At 43.5% G+C, this 18929-nt stretch overlaps 1 protein-coding gene across 2 annotated transcripts in view; it reads right to left on the reverse strand.

The window, feature by feature from the left end:
- Window positions 1–18929, reverse strand: part of cbarpb (CACN subunit beta associated regulatory protein b) — a 35653-nt gene that overhangs the window by 15267 nt on the left and 1457 nt on the right. The window contains exons 1-2 of one of the 2 annotated variants that reach the window (XM_039766658.1): window positions 13342–13445; window positions 6786–6857 (exon numbers count right to left, since the gene is read on the reverse strand). In XM_039766658.1, coding sequence (XP_039622592.1) covers window positions 6786–6833 — 48 coding nt within the window. In that variant the 5' untranslated portion in view covers window positions 6834–6857; window positions 13342–13445. Of the gene's footprint in view, window positions 1–6785; window positions 6858–13341; window positions 13446–18929 lie in introns of those variants that run through there. The other variant, XM_039766659.1, reaches the window with a different exon arrangement.

The following is an 18929-nucleotide window of genomic DNA, read 5'->3' on the forward strand; positions in this document are numbered from 1 at the left end:
GACTGTCCAAAATGACATCAAGAGGAGATCTGAAGATCTCCAAAGACCTGCTCTCCACCACTGCTTGGTAGTTTGTGTGGCTGTTTTTTGAAAGCTTTCTAACATTTCTGTGAAATCGGCCCTCAGTCATTTTCCAACCGTGTCCATTTCTTGTTGCAGAATTATTTTAACATAACACTTGGGATACACTGCACTAATTCCTTTTATAATTTTAAACTCTTCACTCATGTCACCTGTTAATCTGTTTACTTAAACTGAAAAGGTTCAGCACCTTCAATCTCTCCTCGTAGCTCACACCTCTGAGTCCTAATCAGCCTAGTTGCTCTTCTCTGGACTTTCTGTAGAGCTGCTGTGTCTTTTTTTTTTATAATATGGGGATGAAAACTTCACACAGTACTCCAGATGAGGCCTCACCAGTACATTATAAAGCTTAAGCATATCCTCCCTTGAGTTGTACTCCACATTTTTTGCTGTATAACTGAACATCCTATTAGCCTTCTTGATTGCTTCTGTACTCTGTCTGGATGCTGATGGTGACAACTCCACTGTGACTCAAGTCCTTATTAGGGGTATTTTCAAGTTTCAGTCCTCCCATTCTTTGTTCAGACCTAACAGTTCTCCTTCCTATGTATAATACTTTCTATTTGCTCGCATTAAATTTCATCTGCCACAAATCTTGTTTGTTAAAAAGAGTAGGGGCTGCAGCACTGACCCCTGAGGGACACCACTTTTAACATCACCCAATTAGGAAGACCTTCATTATACCCCTTTGCTTCCTATGTTATAAACCAAATTTCTATCTACCTACCTACACAGTGCTCTGAATGCCTACCTATTTTGTTTTTATTACTAACTCTTCATATAGGAAATTACCAAAAACCTGAAGATCAAGATAAATAATACATTGTCCTCTTATCATATTATTTTGTTGCTTCCTTAGACAATTCTGGCATATCAGTGAAACACGACCTTCTTCGTCTGAACCCATGTTGATGATTTGCTAATACACCTGCTCTTGACGTGCTACTGGATTTATTCCTTAATTACTTTTGTTAATTTATCTGTCATGTACATTAAAGTAACTGACCTATCCATAAATTCAACTATTAAGTTTACCTTTAATAACAAATTCAGAACACGTGCTGTAAAATTAAAAAAAAAAGTAAATCTAAATCCAATTTATAAGTGTGGAGTTGGTTTTAAATGGTCTTATGTATAATGCAAGAAACGTTCATCCCAAAATGTAGAAACTGTAATAAGTTAAGGAGGGCTCTGCAGTAAATAAGAAGAGAATTTGAGGAGAAAGACACAGCCATATCGGACAAGGCCACAACTCGAGTGCTAGCCATAGAGCTCATGAGAACGTGAGAGCAGCACTTAAAAAGGATGTTAGGGACGTTAAGACAAGGAGAGAATGCTCAAGATGCACCAACGAGGTTATTTCAGTGCTTTGGTCATAAAAGAACAGGAAGAGACAGCAGTGTGTATTCGGATCAGTGAAAGCCAATTAATAAATGTACCAACTGTGAAATAAGTCAATATAGATGTGGTTTGTTTTGTTTTTTATTTAATTTTCACAAATCAAGAAGATAATTCTCAGTTTCACAGACGACTTGGGAGACACACAGTAATTTAGAAATTATAAAGAGAAATGTGCTGTTTGAATTAAACAGGCTGAAATCTAACGGATCACCAGGACCAGATCACATGTACCATTAAGTAGTTAAGAAGGTTAGTGAGTGCATACTGTATATACAGACCTGATGTGAGTTTTTCTGAAGTTGGGGAGATCCTACAAATATTAATTCATATTATAAAAGGTAATTAGGCTGATCCAAGTAACTACAGACCTAGAAGCTTAATGTGCATTCAAGATAAATTAGTGGAAGCAATGATTAAGATAAAGATCGGGCAGCGCATGGCAAGAGAAGGACTGTCAGTATGGGTTTCATATGGAGAGGATTGTGTTTCACGAATATATTGGATCTCCATGAAGACAACAACAAAAGCATATGATCAGCGATGTGTGTGTGATAGTATTTTGTAAATTCTTCAAACACTTTTAATTCAATCTGAGAGACCAATGAACAAATTAAAAACCAGTACTTCATGGCACAGTCTGTAGATGGCTACAAAACTGGGCTTTAGCATCAGAAGCAAAGGCTTATGGTTGGAGGAGCCGTTTCCAAATTAGGTGGTGATATGATCAGTGCAGGCGCTACTGCCGTATATAGCTAACGCAGCTTATAGGTGCATATGTATATATTGTATAAAATATAACTGGGTGGAATCGCACAATCTAGAAGCAGGCAAATTATTACAAAGGGACCTGGACAAAATGAAAGTTCAGGCAGATGACCTGGAGTGCCACCCACGCACCAAGACGTGTCAGGTAAAATACATACAGTGATGGTCTACAGTTTGAATACAAGCAGGTTATGGCAGATGAAATTGAAAATATTACACAAAGGGAGTAAGTGTTGGATTTGAAATGTCAAAATGCACCTTATGAGAGCCACCAGTGAATTGTGGACTCTTCACTATCCACAGTAGGACAGCAGACAGAAGCAACCAGGAGGGCTAGTAGGACGTTAGGTTACACATCGCACTGTCCACAGTTGACATCAAAGGAGGTTATACTTTACGTGCTATAAATGACTAAGGAGGCCTCGCCTGGAGTACGGTTTGTAGTTTTGGTTTCCATTTTTCAAAAAGAAAAAAAAGAAAATGCAGGAGCATTAGAGGAAGTCCGGAGAAGATTGATTCCAAGACTATGAAGTATGACTTATGAGGAGAGATTGAAGGAGGTTTTTTAGTTTAAGCAAATGCAGATTGAGAGACGTTAAGTGTTTAAAATTATGAAGGAAATGAGTGCAGTGATTCCCAGCTGTTCCATTAAAAGCAGTTCTGCTTTCAACAACAACACAGATGGAAACTTTATTACAGACAGTAGCATTTTGGAGATCTTCAAAACTAGATGATGTTGTTTTGGAGAAATTGGGCGAATGGGAGTTGGGGGGCTTTATTGGGCTGCGTGACCTTTCCTGACAGAATTGTGGTAGTGTTCTAATATCTGTCTATCTGTCCTTACTCGTTTGTTTTTCCTGTTCTATGTATCTGCTTACCATCAAACCTTCAAATGAGAATGGAAAAAGATGAGGTCTTTATCTTCCTTAGTGATTTCTTTTCTAAGTACTTTCGTCACAACACCTCATTTTAAGAGGATTCTGACATTCACTCGCCTTTCTCCCTTCCCTGTTGTCCTCTTTCACGTCTTCCAGCACCCCACTTGGACAGTCTGCAGCAGACATCATCAGGGTGTCCATATTCACGGAGTGCTTTGTAACATGCACTTGAAGTAACTAATTATTCTGCAGCACTTCTGAACCATGCTATGTAGAAAAGAGATTTGCTTTCTGGTTTTTCATGTCTTTTAGCTTTTTTACTCCTCAGTGCCATTCATCATATAAAGGGGGCGCCTCATTCTGTCCTAGAGCGGCAGGCAGTTTACAGCGACGAGGGCAATTAACAGAAAACTGCTGCGTCAAAGCAGCCTGGTGTATGTCTGCCGCCATGATAACCTGAATGTTTCTAAGCAGGCACTTTGACACTCCGGGCGTAGGCTGGCCTGAGAGCCTAACTGGAAACTTGTGAACGAGTGATTTGCCAACAATTCCTAATATATGGACACTCGGATGAATGGTCTTGAAAATCATGTTATTCAAATAACTGAAAAATGAAAGCCATTCCTTTTCTGGCTAAAATGTACTATGAATATTTTTAAAAAAAAAAAAAAAGTGTCAGAGAATCCTGCATTGAGAATCAGCATGCATCCGTCTAAAATTAGATGGCAGCTGGTTGTTTTAATGCTGGCTTAAAAAAAGCATTTCTGGCCTCGGCAGATCTGTTTAAAGCAAGCCGCTCTCACACTGTGCTCCCTGTGTCTGCAGAGCTGCCAAGTACTGGTTAAAGACTCAGGCGGGAGACTAAGTGTCATGTCTGCAGGGAATTAGGCCAGGCCTTCCTCTCGGTGGTGTGCTGCTTATCTCATAATCACACAGCAGCAATCTTTTCATTGATTTTGAAGGTCTGTGCTGCCTGCGGTGCTGTAGATGTGCCGGAGCTCCACTTGTGTAGGGACCCAGTGTGTTGTGTTTTTTGTGGGTGCAGCTTTAAAGGTGTCTTCCTTTATAAACAATGTGAGGGGCCAATGTCCTGAATGCCCAGATGTTAAAGCCTCTGGTTGCTCATGGACACTTTCTAGAAGAACGACTGTGTAAGCATCAAGAGTTACAAAGATCAGCCTCACATCTGGGAGGGCCCAGCTGTCTTTCATTCTTCATGTTCCTAAGCAGACATCCGTCCATCTTCCAAACCCACTTATCCAGAGAGGGTTTTGGGGAAGATGGAGTCTGGCCCAGCAAAGCATCAGACACAAGGCAGGAACAGTCTCTGAGATGGGGTTCCGGTTCATTGCTTGGTGAACACAAACACACAGCCCAATTTAGAATAATCGAGATGGGAACTGGCCATTCAGCCCAACAAAGCTCGCTAGTCCTATCCACTTAATTCTTCTAAAATAACAACGGGTCAAATTTTGAAAGTCCCTAAAGTCTGACTGTCCGCCACACTACTTGGCAGCTTATTCCATGTGGATGTGGTTCTTTGTGTAAAGAAAAACTTCCTAATGTTTGTGTGAAATTTCCCCTTAAGTTTCCAATTGTACCCCTGTGGTGAAGTTGAAGTCATTTTAAAATAAGTCTCGATCCACTGGACTAATTCCCTTTATAATTTTAAACACTACAGCTTAAGCAAAAGAAGTTTAAGAGGTGACATGACTGAAAAGGCTCAGCTCTTTTAATGTCCCTTCATAATTCCTCCGCTTTAGCTCTTCTCTGGACCTTTTCTAGCGCTGCTATGTCCTTTTTGGAGCCAGGAGACCAAAACTGCACACAGGACTCCAGATGAGGCCTCACCAGTGTGTTATAAAGGTTGAGCAGAACCGCCTTGAACTTGAACTTCACACATCAAGGCGCTATATAACCTGACATTCTGTTTGCCTTCTTAATGGCTTCTGAACACTGTCTGGAAGTTGATAGCTTAGAGTCCACTATGACTCCTAAATCCTTCTCATAAGGTGTACTCTCGATTTTCCCATTGTGTAGTCAAAAAAAAAAATTAGCTCTGCCAATCCACCTAACATACATGTCTTTGGACATACAGACAAGGGGAGAACATGCAAGCTCCATACAGGGAACACCTGTGATGTGAACCCTGGTCTCCTTCCTTCAAGGCAGCAACCCTACCACCATGCCACCCACGCACCAAGACATGTCCGGTAAAATACTTTTTTAGTTTACAGTGAAGGTCTACAGTTTACAAGCAGGCTATGGAAATCACACAGTAGTAACAATCAGGGCTGATTTGACTTTCTCCTAGTTTTAAGGCCACATTCTTAGATCAACATTATGCATACCATCCATCAGTGCTAAAGGTTCAGATTTTTTGAAACGTGTTCATTGATGTGGACTCGTACCTCTGCAGAGGAATCTAGCTATTTGAGGCTCCCTTCAGCCACAGACTGCAGCCATTCCACCTGCCAACTACTCTGTGATCTAGATCTGAGTCCCCTCTCCATCAGGGCAACTAGATCTCCAAGGGTCCAGCTGGCTGAGACTTGGATTTTGAAGGGTCTGTCCATCAGGGGACCAAAATTTATGAGTTTAGGCAAATCGGGAACCCAATTACTTAGAGACCAGTTTTCACGAGAACCCAGACCTCTGATGGTCCAGCTGGCGAACTTTGATATCTCAGGGTCTGACTACTTGGGCATCCAAAAGTGTAAAAACCCAGCATTCATTGATCCAGCCATGCCAGGGTGTGGCTCTTGTAGGAGTCTCAAAATAAAGTGCATTGGCCAGTAATATCTGTGTCAACTTGGCCTGTGGAGGAGTCAAGTCTTTATCATGCAGCTCTGGAAAGTTAAACAGCTAAGCCTGATAAAGCTGACCAGAATGAAGTCAGGTTTCCAACTAATGCCAATGTCACACAACGTCTTTGGCAGAGGGGATGTCAAACTGCAGCTGCTAATCTTGTTGCCAGAAGATGTCTGATTTCACAAGTAGAAATCACTGGGGAAGACAAATGACCTGACTCTCCAACACAGTTTCACTATCTGGGTATCGTCCATTTTTCTAACAGGCAATATTGTGCTGCTTGGCATAGCTGGTGCTGTATGAATGCTTTCCAGGTATGGCAAGTTCAGCTGTAATCGCTACCGTTTTTCCCCCCATTCTTTTGTGGTACATAAAACATACAACAACATTGGATGAACAAGCAAGCCCCTCTTGTGTTTGTGAGGTCCAACACACCTACCCTTCCATATTCCTGTTGTACTTCTGACTGAGCACGCGTTGGTTGTCCGCTCACACACACACACACACACACACACACACACAGCCAGCCCCCCTCTGTAACTTGAGTCAAATTCAAAAATGTTTGATTTTCTTGGAGTGACTCAAACTACACAACAAGCAATCACGGGAGCGTGTCACCACGGTCTTCAATTCACGAAGAATAAGTAAATAAAGCCTGTGTCTGAAAACTGATGAATGGTCATGTAATCCGACAGGCCCTCGAATTGTCACAAACAAGTGTAGTTAAAACAAAAAGAGGGCGCTGAATTCTAATGATCCGCATGCATGTCATTAGGACCCACCACACAAGACCGCCCTCACTTAGCACAGACTAGCCCCTTTACCACAAATCAGAAGCCCCGTACTCACCGTACTGTTTTCTGTCAGGTATTGCCAAATAGGCAACTCATTGCTCATGGTCCAAGCGAGCTGGAGTAACCCCTATGGAGAGAAAAAAAAGGAAAAGTGTGAGAGTATGTACAGCACTGAGAAGTCCACCAAGGGACTACTTGGACAGTTGATGTCTCTCTCTGTTATAATAAAAAAATCTTGGGAAGTGAGACGAGACGTGACTTTTTCAGAGAGACACTTTCACGTCCCACGAGACTTTAAATCTCTTTATGCCAAGAGATTTAACCACACCTGGGGCCGGAAATAAAGACACAGAGTAGATGACAAAGTAGAACGTCGTAAAGACTTCAAAAACATTGTCGCGGTACACATGCAGAGCACGATAGAGATAATGGAAGTAGGAAAATTCGAAAGTCTCAAAAAAAGTATAGTAAAGATTGCATTAACGCAAACAAACGGAAATGATTACTCAGTGAAATAACAGAACAGCAAAAAGAGATGGAATATATTGTTCGGATTTAAACTTTTAAGTCGAAGAGTTGTAGATCATCTAATTCATGTTGCCATCAGGGAAAAGTAGTGTTTCTTCCAAATAAAGAGGCGTATCCGCGAGAATTAAACGATTTGTTGTCGTGAAAGAGAAATCCACACACGTGAGCAGCAGAGACGGGTAGCGCAGGGAGGCGAAGTCCCCTAGTGAAAGGTACATTTCCAAACGGAATATCAAACTACAAAAATCAAAAGCAGTGGAGTAGCCTGGTGGTCCAGTTGACTGACCAGAGATGCCCAAGACCAGCGAGTTGACCTGGAATATCAGTGTGCCAATCTCCATCCGGCTGGGAGTTTGACAGATGAGGGTCTGTCCATCAGCAACAAATGGAGCCCAAAAGAAGAGTCTGTGCAACTACAGGAGGTGCCCTGAGAGTAGCCCACCTCAGCCTGACGACACCAACGAGTAGGCCAACTATGCAAAAATAAGAGTCTTTTATTAGGCAAATACTCTAAGCAAGAACAAGCAATGGAGTGGATCTCACTTGCGCTCACAGAGGCGGCATTTCGTCTCCTGTCGTTAAGAATTCAGTTTAAACGTTCTTTCTGTCTCTCTGCAGGTTTTCCTTCCACATCTGAAGAGCAAGCCTGCTTGATTAATTGTTCTGGTGTGAGGGGGTCCTGAGATGGTATGGCACAAATACTGCTGAGGTAGGCAGCCGTGACGCTGAACAGGATTAAGATGGGCAGAGATTGTTGTGTGATTCGACGGTGAGACAGCTAAATGGAGCAACACAAAGTAAAAATTAAAGCAAGCAAAGCACTTGGGGCCAAGTGGGTCCTGAAATTTGGTCAGGGTGGGTGAGCGTCTTGTCCAACTCAAGTGCTGTTCCACATGCTCCCCTTCTGGCCTTTTCTCCCTTGTTCATGAAGCTGGCCTCCATTTTCCCCATGCAGCTGAGTGTTTGTCCACATTCACTGCCCAACTCTGCCTGCAGTTGGCCAATGGCAGACAGTAGCTTTGAAACTCTCCCCTGCGGTTCCTTCTGAGAACTGGAATGGCCCTGAAACTCCTGGGCCACCTCTGTAGGCCGCAGCCCGCAACCGAAGAAGAAAGCGTTTCTGGTTGGCAGTCTTACTGCATATTCCTACAACGTACATCTTGAGCCCAACTATTCCACTTGGCAATGTGGCGTAGGGGTCAAGACTTTAGACTTGAAACCCTGAGGTTGTGGGTTCAAATCCTGCTACTGACACCGTGTGACCACAAGAAAGTCACTTCATTGGCCTGTCCTCCAATAGGAAAAACAGAAGAAATTAAACCAACTGTATCTCAGATCTTGTAAATCACCTTGGATAAAGATGGCGGCCAAATAAATATGCACTGCACTGCCATGCTCCTTCCTTTGTACTGGTATGACTGTGTATGTCCTACCAGCCAGCAACATGCCCTCCTTTGTGTCCCAAGGACCTTCTGGCCTGTACTATCCAGTCTCTCAAGACATTAAGCACCATAGCCATCCAACCCTGGCAGTGAACACCAAATGGCTTTCATAAATAGAAGGACAAAGACCCCCTGAGTGGTCTTACAGTTTAAAAGAGCATTTTAGCTGTGAAATGCTGATGGTGGCCCTTCTTCAGTGCTGGTTGCTAATACTTTGATGTCTTCCTCAGCTCAGGGTCCCAGTTCTCCACAAGGAGGGCGTGTAATGAAGAAGAGTAGAGCGATACCCCTTAAAGTACTGTATGTCTAGCAGAACCGGACCATGGAGGTCATATCTGTGAGCGGAGTGGGTTGTGTGAATATAGAAATGAAATACTGTAAGTTAAATTGAAAAGGTACGGTGGGGTGGAGAATGGAGAACAATCCACACTTTGAATGCTGACAGCTTTAAGGGGCGTCTTTTTCTTTTGTTAGGGTTGCCACAGCAGATCATCTTTTTCCATCTCTTCCTGTCCTCTACATCTTGCTTTGTCACACCTACTCTGAAGATGATTGCTTGCTTTTTGAACTTGTTAATTTGGGTAAAAGAGGATATCTGTCCTGGGAACATTAGGCAAAAAAGGCTCAGATGGGATGCCACCCTGTCACAGGCCACATTCACGGGAGGATGCAGGGCCAGTTTAGTGTCATTAGTCAACCGGACCTGCCCATCAACGGACCACTTAAACAGAACTGAGAAAGGTCAGGGAGTCAAACTTAATTGTGCAAAACCATGGAGTGCTGTGAGTCAACTCTATAAAGGTGGGCAGTAAGTGAAGTGAGGTCAGCATTCGAAGATCCATAAGCAGTGGGCCTGACTCGACCTGTCCTTGTCCACATTTGCCTTTCTTATTAATGTCCTCCTACGGCCACATCTAAAACAACATGGCGTGCAACCATCAGAGGTGTTGGCCTCTTGTTCCTTTCAAGTAGTGCCATGATGTAAATTCCCTTTTGCTTCTGACACAAACCCCTTCGAGCTCAAGCAAGTGACTTTCCTCTTAGGAATCTCCTGTTCGTCATGTCGGCATCTCAGGCTCTCCACACACACACACAAACACACACACGTGTAACTAACTAATAGAGTGGAGGACAAGCAGCCCCTCTGAGGATTGTGCACAGAGCTGGAAAATGAGCAGCAAGAAAATCGAGAGGCCAAAGACATCCAGTGGACTGAGCGAGGGTCCAGCCTAGAAGACACCCATAACGACATCAAAGGAGATAAAGACGTTAATTTGCTTCACACGCCCAGACTGGGGGGCCACCACTGCCCTTCCTCAGCCGCACACTCGGCCCCCTTTGTTGTTCTTGCATATTTTAGAGTTCACTTCATTTTAGGAGACCATCAGATTTTTAAAATGTACAAAAAAGATGTAATCTCAAGTACAACTAATAAAATAAGGACTGGTGCAGTTATAAATCAGAAGGAGTCCAATGTGTGCTGCATGGTGGTAAAGTTAACCCCACCGCCTCACAGAGCTGGCACTCTGGGCTCAGACCTCACGCCGTGCTGCTCTGGGTGGAGTCTGCCTGCATTGTCCTGGAGGTCCTCTGCTTTTCGTGGTGATGCGTGTGATACGTGAATTGGTGACTCGACGTGGGCCCAGTGGTAAACATGAGAAATGAGAGGATGGCGTTCAGTCCACCAAGCTTCTTTATGAATATTCAGTTAAGCAGTCCGAGTAGCTCATTCAGGTACTTCTTAAATGTTCTCAAGTGTTTCTGCTTCAACTCCCATGTCTCAGTAGTTTGTTCCAGATTCCAGTGCTTTGTGGCTTCAGTCCTAAATCCTCTTCCCTTTAATCTACACTGGCACGTGATGCTATGCTATGTTAGGATGATCACCTTCATCGGTGCCTTTGAGGATGTTGAACCCCTGGATTAGTTCTGCCCCATAAGTCTTGGACTACGCACTTGACTGGCCTCCTCTGCGCAGCTTCAAGTGCTGCTATGTCTTTCTTGTAGCGTGGTGACCACGACTGCACATAACACTCCAGATGGGTCTCACTAGCGCATTATGTAGTCTGAGCAGAGCGTCCCTTGACCGATATTGAAGGTTCTAGAATATAGACTAACATTCCACACATTGTTTAGCACCGATTCCTGCCTTGTTCCCAAAGCTGCCAGGAAAGGCTCTGCCTCCTTTGACCCTGAACTGGATTAAGTGAATATAAGAACTATTAGGCTTTCAAATTAGAAAAGATTCCCTCATTCAGACTTCACTTTGAAGTTGTTTTATTAGCACGAGACATTTCACAACAACCCAAACTGATACCCGTGACAAAAAAGGAACGAACAGACATTAAATTCTACTACAGATCCTAGGTTGGCATGGTGCTGGTATTAATGCTCACTTTCTTCGTATCTTCTTGACCGCCTTTCACATGGTGATGGCTAAGTTCCTTTGTCCTCGTTTTCTTGGAGTCCACAAGGAGTGCAAACGGACTTTGAGCAGAACTGCTCTCTTTCTGTACATCTTGGTCTCCCCTTTGTCTCAGTGTGACTGAAGTGCAACACTTCTCTGGGTGGGCAGGCTTTGCTGTGCCTGCCCATCTCTGCCCAGGCTACAGATGTGAAGCCATTCTATTGATATACAAATAGCTAAATATATACATTACACCTGTAGAGCATGACTGGTTATAAAATTCTGCTGTTTGTGCCAAAGGCAGAAACTCCCCAGGAAATGGCTACGTTTACAATAACCACTCATCTAGGAGTGATATTACGTGGCTTTGAACAAATGTTTAGATGCACTGGCATGGCTGGCATTTGTTAGTGCAGGGTGCCCCACTGGCTCTGTCTGGTGACTGTTGGTTTCAGTGGACTTCATCCGGCTACACGATACAAGCCCAAGCACTCTGTAGAGCTGGAGCTCCAATACGCATTCAACAGTGGCACCCAAACTGGCACGTCTCAAAGCTCTACCCAGCCTGATTCGAAAGCTGAATATTTAGACCACAATTGTGTGAGGCGCCGGGATCTGGCATGGACGAAAAGCTGATTTACTTAGTCGATTGGAAAACGAGTTATGTAAAGTGTCAGGAATCTTCCATTTTATTGATGTGTCGGAGCCTCAGATATTAAATAATGACGGCGCAAGGCTTCGTTTCAAACAGGTACGACGTAGCGCGGTTACATAAACCGAACATCACACGCACACGCACGGGCACACACACTACATACTGAACACCGGCACAGTCATTCTGCCCTGCTCTCTGTTCATTTTATGCACGCTTATTTCCAAGTTTTTTTTTTAATTTTTACTAATGTATGCAAATGCAATCACATAACAATATGTTATAATGGTTATGCATGCGGTCCACACATATGTGCTCAGCTGGCACCTAAAAGACATTCCGTGACTAATCCATCTCCAGCTCTCTTATTTTCCTTTTCTACGACTGGAAATGACAGATGGATAATTATGAAAGGCACTGTATGAGACTGAAAAGGCATCTTTTTATACACAAAACCGGTGTATGTGATATATTAATAGATTTGACTCGTACTATACAATAGATACGAAATGAAACGGAGTATATTAGGATGATAGATGGAAAAGGCGCTATATGATAGAATGGTACGACATTATATAATAGACATATTTTCTTTAGAAACACGTGCATACCTTCGTGCCAGAACAAGACACATGTAAAGGGAATGCCGTTTCGGCCATCGGTGAAAGATTCCATAATACAATCTACTGATTCATCGGGTTCACTGGGGGGTCGGGATCTGAAATGTGAGCGCGAGGGACAGCGGCCAAAGCGAGTAGATGAAGGGAAGAAAGGGCGATTTGCGCCCACGTCCCCATGTGAGCGAACTCTGCTACCCGTAGAGACTGGGCGAAGTGCGCCAATTCCGCAGTATGCCGTTAGCTCCCGTGTACTTACAGAAGGACCCCCGTATCCATGGATTTTGCCTTCTCAATCCCCTCGAGAGATTGGTCCGCATGAGGGCGGATTCAGTATGCGAGATATTTTTTTGTTTTTTGGAGGGGGTGGAGGGGCATGATGCCCTGTGACTGGAAAGGCGCATCTTCACCAGTGTGCCATGGCGAGTCGCTTTTTCCACAAAATGTGTACAGTCGAGCGTTGCGGAGGAGAGTCGGCGCAGTTTGCCCATCTCGATCAGACATTGGGTGCAGCCTCAGCTTACATACTCCCAGTGTATGCGAAGGGCGGCTTTGCGAGCGGGGTGCCTAACATTCCCGCCCTCAACATGCGATTCTCATGCCTGCGGGGAAACTGTCAAGCGCCGAATAAAGAAAAATAACAACAACAACATAAAGCGTTGCTAAAAACAACATGTCACCAAGCGGACGTTGTGGCACATACGCTTATTTCGCCCCTTCTGCTCCATCAATTTAGCATATACAAATGAGGAAGGGTCAGATTTGAAAACTAAAGTCGGCTTTAAAACTATTTTTTCATGCAGAATTTTCCTGCCATCCTTAATCATTTTTTACACGGCGCTGAATCTCATCGGAAAAAAAATATACACGCCTGGATTCAGTACCACTAGAATAAAAAAAAAATCCCAGAAAACTGAAGTCTAATTCGGCATGCATTCACGAAAGGCGCCTTCGACAGGGGGACTCACCTAATTGTGATTCATGTGGTGCTCCATGCAGGGGTATTTAGACAGAAGCCAATAAGCACCCAACCTTCTCCCAGCACCTTAATTTTGATTTAAAAACTAAAAGGATTTATGAATGAAACCCTTCTCTGCTGGACACACCCACAATCCGCCTTAACACCATCATGTGATCAGTGACGTCCGGCTGAAGGGGCGTGGCCTAGTCTCACGCGAGGGACTAAGCGAAACGTACCCGCTCCCGTCAGGCAGCCTGCGGTGTGTGCGCGCGTATGACGGACCGCAGCTTACCTAGAATGCTGGGGCTGCAGCTCGGAACGGTGTGACTTTTTTTGTTTTTTTGCACAGGATCACATCCATACTGTTTAACTGTGCATTAGAACAGGAGAACAATGGCCACATAAAAGTCGTGATGTGTGTATACACAGTTAAGTAGCAAAGAAAAAGTAAATCTCTGCTTATATAAAACTAGCCACTCTGAGCGGCATTAAGTTGATTGAGTAGTCTTGTATATATGTTGCGTTTTTCACTTTTAATACGATTAAAGTATTTTTTGTAGGCAGATAAAACAATATGAAAAGTGAAACACTATATATAAAAGGCGTATAAATATACACACTCACTCGTTACTTATATTAAACACTTTGGGATATGCACTTTACTGCAAGAGTTACCATATAAAGGCTGATAAAAAGAACAGAAAAATTATTAATACAAATAATTTCAAACAAATTGACAGAAAACATAAAATGCATTGATTCATTCGACTTCCCGAGAGAGATGGTGGTAGTTATATTAATGATAATTAATGATAACTGAGGAGTACTGCAGTAAGAAAAAGACACCGAGGATAGTCTCGAGGCAGAGGCGTAACGCCAAGTGGGTGAGACGAATAAAAAGGCTTCGAACTGCGATGGCAGCGAGTGGTGCACGTACTGTACACATCAAATTAGACATCATCCTCTCAAGCGCTCTCTTTACCTTTCGACATGATCATTTTGAAAAGGGTGTTACAACCCCGAAACAAAATTAGGACATCTTTATGAACAAGCGTTAGTGGCTAAACCCGTCTGAAATCACAGGTAACGACATATGTTAGGCAACATGGACTAAATGGTCCATTTTATGTTGAAATTACTAAGAACGTACGGAAAATAATAAATACGAAGATGAAAGGTCGAATGACGTGGCCGGTAGTTTGAAGAGTGAAGCACCGGGCTGATTGCTGCCGATTTCCCTCGACTGTCAGTAAGTGGTTTCTGCCCCCCGTTGTGAAGTCTGCGCGCATCACAGACATTAAAAAGATGACAAAAAATGCCGTAACTGTTGCGCATCTTCGTCAAGACGGCGTGACGTCTCTACGCCCACGCAGCGATTTTATTCTCGACACCTCCGCATGCCTTCAGTGAGAAAGAAAGAGAAGAGAGAGAGCAGAATACAAACGAGAAAGACAGAGAGCGCCGGTGGGAGTCAGGGAGAGGAGGAGGAGGAGGAGGAGGAGGAGTGGACCGGCAGATGGATGATACAAGAACCCAGGAACGGCACTGGAAAAGTGGAGATGGCTAAAGGCGGCCTTATAGCACGTTTATTAACAATTGAAATATCTGCCACTTGTGGAAAGTCATGAGTAACCCCCGCAGTCCATTAAATACTCGAATGTCGAGCGTAACCAACAGAAATAGAAGGTTCAGTTATCAGTAGAAGCACACCAGAGGTGCTGAGCCACTGCTAAAGCACACCAGGTCGTCTCAAACGTGTGTCGAAATCTGCACAGCATACTGAGGGGCTAAAATTAAACTCGAGCGGACTCGCGTCGGTAGCTCCTTCGGCTCCATGAGTTTTTAAATTACACTAATGTTTGTATTCAAGAGCTACACACGTCAGCTTCACCACTGCGTCCTAAAAATCGTAGAAGCCATGTTGCTGGAAATATCGCGCTGCTCTAGAATAAGCGGCACTGGAAATGGCCTCGCTGGGCAGAGTTGTGGTGAAACCAGTTAACTTCCTTTACAACACCAAAATGCAATCAATGTGCTTTTGCATATCGCATTTATTTGAGATGACCACGCTGAAACGATTAACAAAATAAACCCACCTTTTTATAATCTCATAGAGGGGTGGAGGTGTGGGGTTCGGATCAGCACATGAACGTACATAATATACACTGATTAGAACATTGGGGTCGGGGGTAGTGGGGGATTCCACGGGCCTGACCGATGTCGCAGAGTTTCCAGTTCTCGCCAGGCTTTCTCAGTGTCTCCTCGAGTTTTCTTCTTGTTCTGCTGGCGTATTTGACCACAGGCCAGTGATCAGGGCCGGATTAAACATTAAGCCAAATAAGCACGTGTTAAGGGCATCAAGGGAACACCGGATTTGCCACGGGCCATATGGTGCAAAACAGCTGAACTAGGTTCCACAAAATGGGGGTCCCACATTAAATGAAAAATGACATGCACTATATGCCACACGGACCACCGAGGCTCACGTGATCGTTCTTGTCTTGGTTCTTTCCCGTTCAGTCGTCCACTGAGAGTGGTGAGTGCGGCTCATATATTCGGGGGTTCGAAAAATCGTAGTGCTTAGCGCCTCTAAATGTCGTCCAAAGGTGGCTCGTGCCTTGCGCCTAATATGGCCAGGGTAGGGGCGATAACTCCCCACGACATTGAACTGAGCGAGTCGGTTAGAAAACGGATGGACAGCCGGGTTTTCTGCAACGTAACGCAGTAGCAATTCTTTTTCAAACACTGCATCGGCAGCATCAAGCTAATTCTAGTAATGTTTTATAATATTCATATGCACACGTTTATGCCAAAAAAATTAAATGGAATCAATTTAGATTGGAGCTTTTTTGTAAATGATAACATTCAAACAAGCAAAATATTAAAAATACCATATAAATGTACAAATACACCAAAATACATAACTGGCATATTTTAGAAATCCATAATACTTAAAGATTAATTAACTGATACGGGAAAGGTGTTTATTTAACACAGACTATTTTACAAGGACAAATGTATTTTTATTGTAACCGATTAAATACTAAAAACCATCGCGTGACTGAAAATACATCAAATTTATCAGTGCTGCGCCCCCTTGTGGCGCTAAATGAAAGAGTCTCGGATAACACCGTGTTCAAATTTTGAACGGCCCGAAGCATGCGTTCCTCTGAACCGGTAATCGTTTGTGTATTCGTTCACTTTAATTCCGTAAGTGTGACCACCTATTGGCTAGCGGCCCGTACACGGCTGGTTCATGTCTTTCATTGATAGAAAGTTAAGTTGGCATCAGGCAGGACATCACTCCTCTTTCACTTGCTCGTCTAATTCTCAACACTACCCGGATGGCAGTTCTTAGGACGTTGGGGGCCCTGGGCATAATTAGACTGTGGGGGCCCTAATGCGTGTAGTATTAGCTGCAGTTCAGCCAGATTTGACCTGTTTCCACTGGGGGCACAGCGTGGAGGTATGTAGCTATGCCCAGCGCGTGCAAAATGTGCAGTGCAGTGGTGCATATTCTTCATAAATTTTAGAGCATTTTATTTATTTTTTGTTACAATTAAAAAGTGTGTTTTTTACACCGTTTTCCATTTTTTTCTACCAAATTAAAACTTGGGCTAAATAACATTCCAGAATAAAGCTCAAGAAACGAAATCAACTTTTCGCGCTTTAACACTAACACGAGTAATCGAGCGATTGGACAACGTCTCGCTCAATGCACATTAATCCTAAAGCATTCAATAGCCCGTGTAATATGGTTATCCTGAGGTAATTCTTGATTGTGTTTAGCTTAGAAAAGCTGCGTTCCCCAGCAGTTGCTCGTTGCTTACTGCTGCTCGGTTTTGAAAGGAATCAGTAGGAATGCACCTTTTCGGCCACGACAAATTTCAGCAAAGCTCCTTTTTTGTCAAGTCAAGTTTATTTATAAAGCACTTTACATACAACGGCCGATGACCAAAGTGCTGTACATAAACTAAATACATTTAAACCAAACAAAGTAATAACTCAATCAATACAATACAATAATAACTAATTACAACATAATAAAAACTAAACAGAGTTAAAACAAATAATATCAACTGTTCACAATCAAACGCCAAACCAAAAAGATAGGTCTTAAGAGCAGACTTAAAAATGGGCAGTGAGGAGGCCTGTCTAATGTAGATCGGCAATGAATTCCAGAGCCTTGGAGCCATAAAGGTAAAAGCCCTATCCCCCCTGAGCTTTCGCCGAGTCCTAGGCACATCCAGAAACAGCTGACCAGCTGATCGGAGTAAGCGAAAAGGAGAGTGCATATGCAGCAGCTCAGCGAGGTTGGGCGGGACACGACCATTTAAAGACTTAAAAACAAATACATGAATCTTAAAATGAACTCTAAACTGAACAGGCAGCCAGTGCAGTGAGGATAATACAGGTGTAATATGCTCATTTTTTCGCGTGCCAGTTAAAAGACGTGCAGCAGCATTCTACACCAGCTGGAGCCGAGACAGGATAGACTGGCTAAGACCAAGATACATTGAATTACAATAGTCCAACCGAGTTGTAATAAAGGCATGGATTACTGTTGTGAATTACTTAGTGATTACTTTTTGTGTCTCAATGAAGGCTACATCGTCTGCCTTTTTCTTTCGATTAGCAGCACCGGATGGATTACTGCGTTTCATATTAATATGGTACGTGCGAAACTGCTAACGTGAATATGACGCAGTTACGAGCGGAGTACGATAAGGCCAATGGCATTAATTGCGAAAAACGGAAGAAAGCGTTATAAGGGATAGAAAAACACAGGTAGAAGTCCACACCCACAATAACGATCCAACCGCGTTCTGGAACGGAATGCCCTCCTCCGACGAGTGCACTCTCTTTATCGACTTTTGTAGGGGCGTGTCGTAACAGGGCTCCGCCTGCGCAGGGCCCTGGCCATAGCAAACGCACCAAGCCCCAGTTCCCTGTTGAGGCATCCCTACCCCGGGAAAGGGCAGTAAGCTTAGCATTAAATTTCGTAGTACAGATACATAGCTTGCGTCGATCTTAAAAAAAAAAAACAACCTCCAATGATGGGGCCCCTTTTGTCTCGGGGCCCCGGGCGACTGCTCTGCTTGCCCATGCCCAAGAACGGTCCTGCTACCCGATGCGTCAACTAAACTACCACACATTATGTAGTCGTTTTCTTAACGTATAGTATATTATTATTATTATTATTTTGCTGACGTCTTTATCGAAGGCGACGTCAAACACATTTGGGATATGATACAGGGAGGTGAATTGACAAATCCGGGATTTGAACTCACAACCAAAGCCCTAACTATCCAGGCCTCCTTGCCTGCCATACAATAGGTCACACACTGTATACACAGCGGGTCAAAATTCTATACAAGGATTGTATTTCCTAAACAATAACGGGAGGGCAGGACGATTCCTGGCCGAAAAATCTCTTTTGGAGAGTATCCGAAGTACCAGTTTATAAAACCAGGAATCATTAATTGTGCAGTATGTTTGATGTTATATCGAGTGGAGCTGCAATTGTGTTTTCATCTCAGAATTACTGGCAGGCGTGCCTTGATGTTCTTCCCCTCTGTTTGGTCGCCCCTGTTC

Source organism: Polypterus senegalus, chromosome 10 (genome assembly GCF_016835505.1).
Source record: "Polypterus senegalus isolate Bchr_013 chromosome 10, ASM1683550v1, whole genome shotgun sequence".
In the NCBI taxonomy this organism is placed as follows: Eukaryota; Metazoa; Chordata; class Cladistia; order Polypteriformes; family Polypteridae; genus Polypterus; species Polypterus senegalus.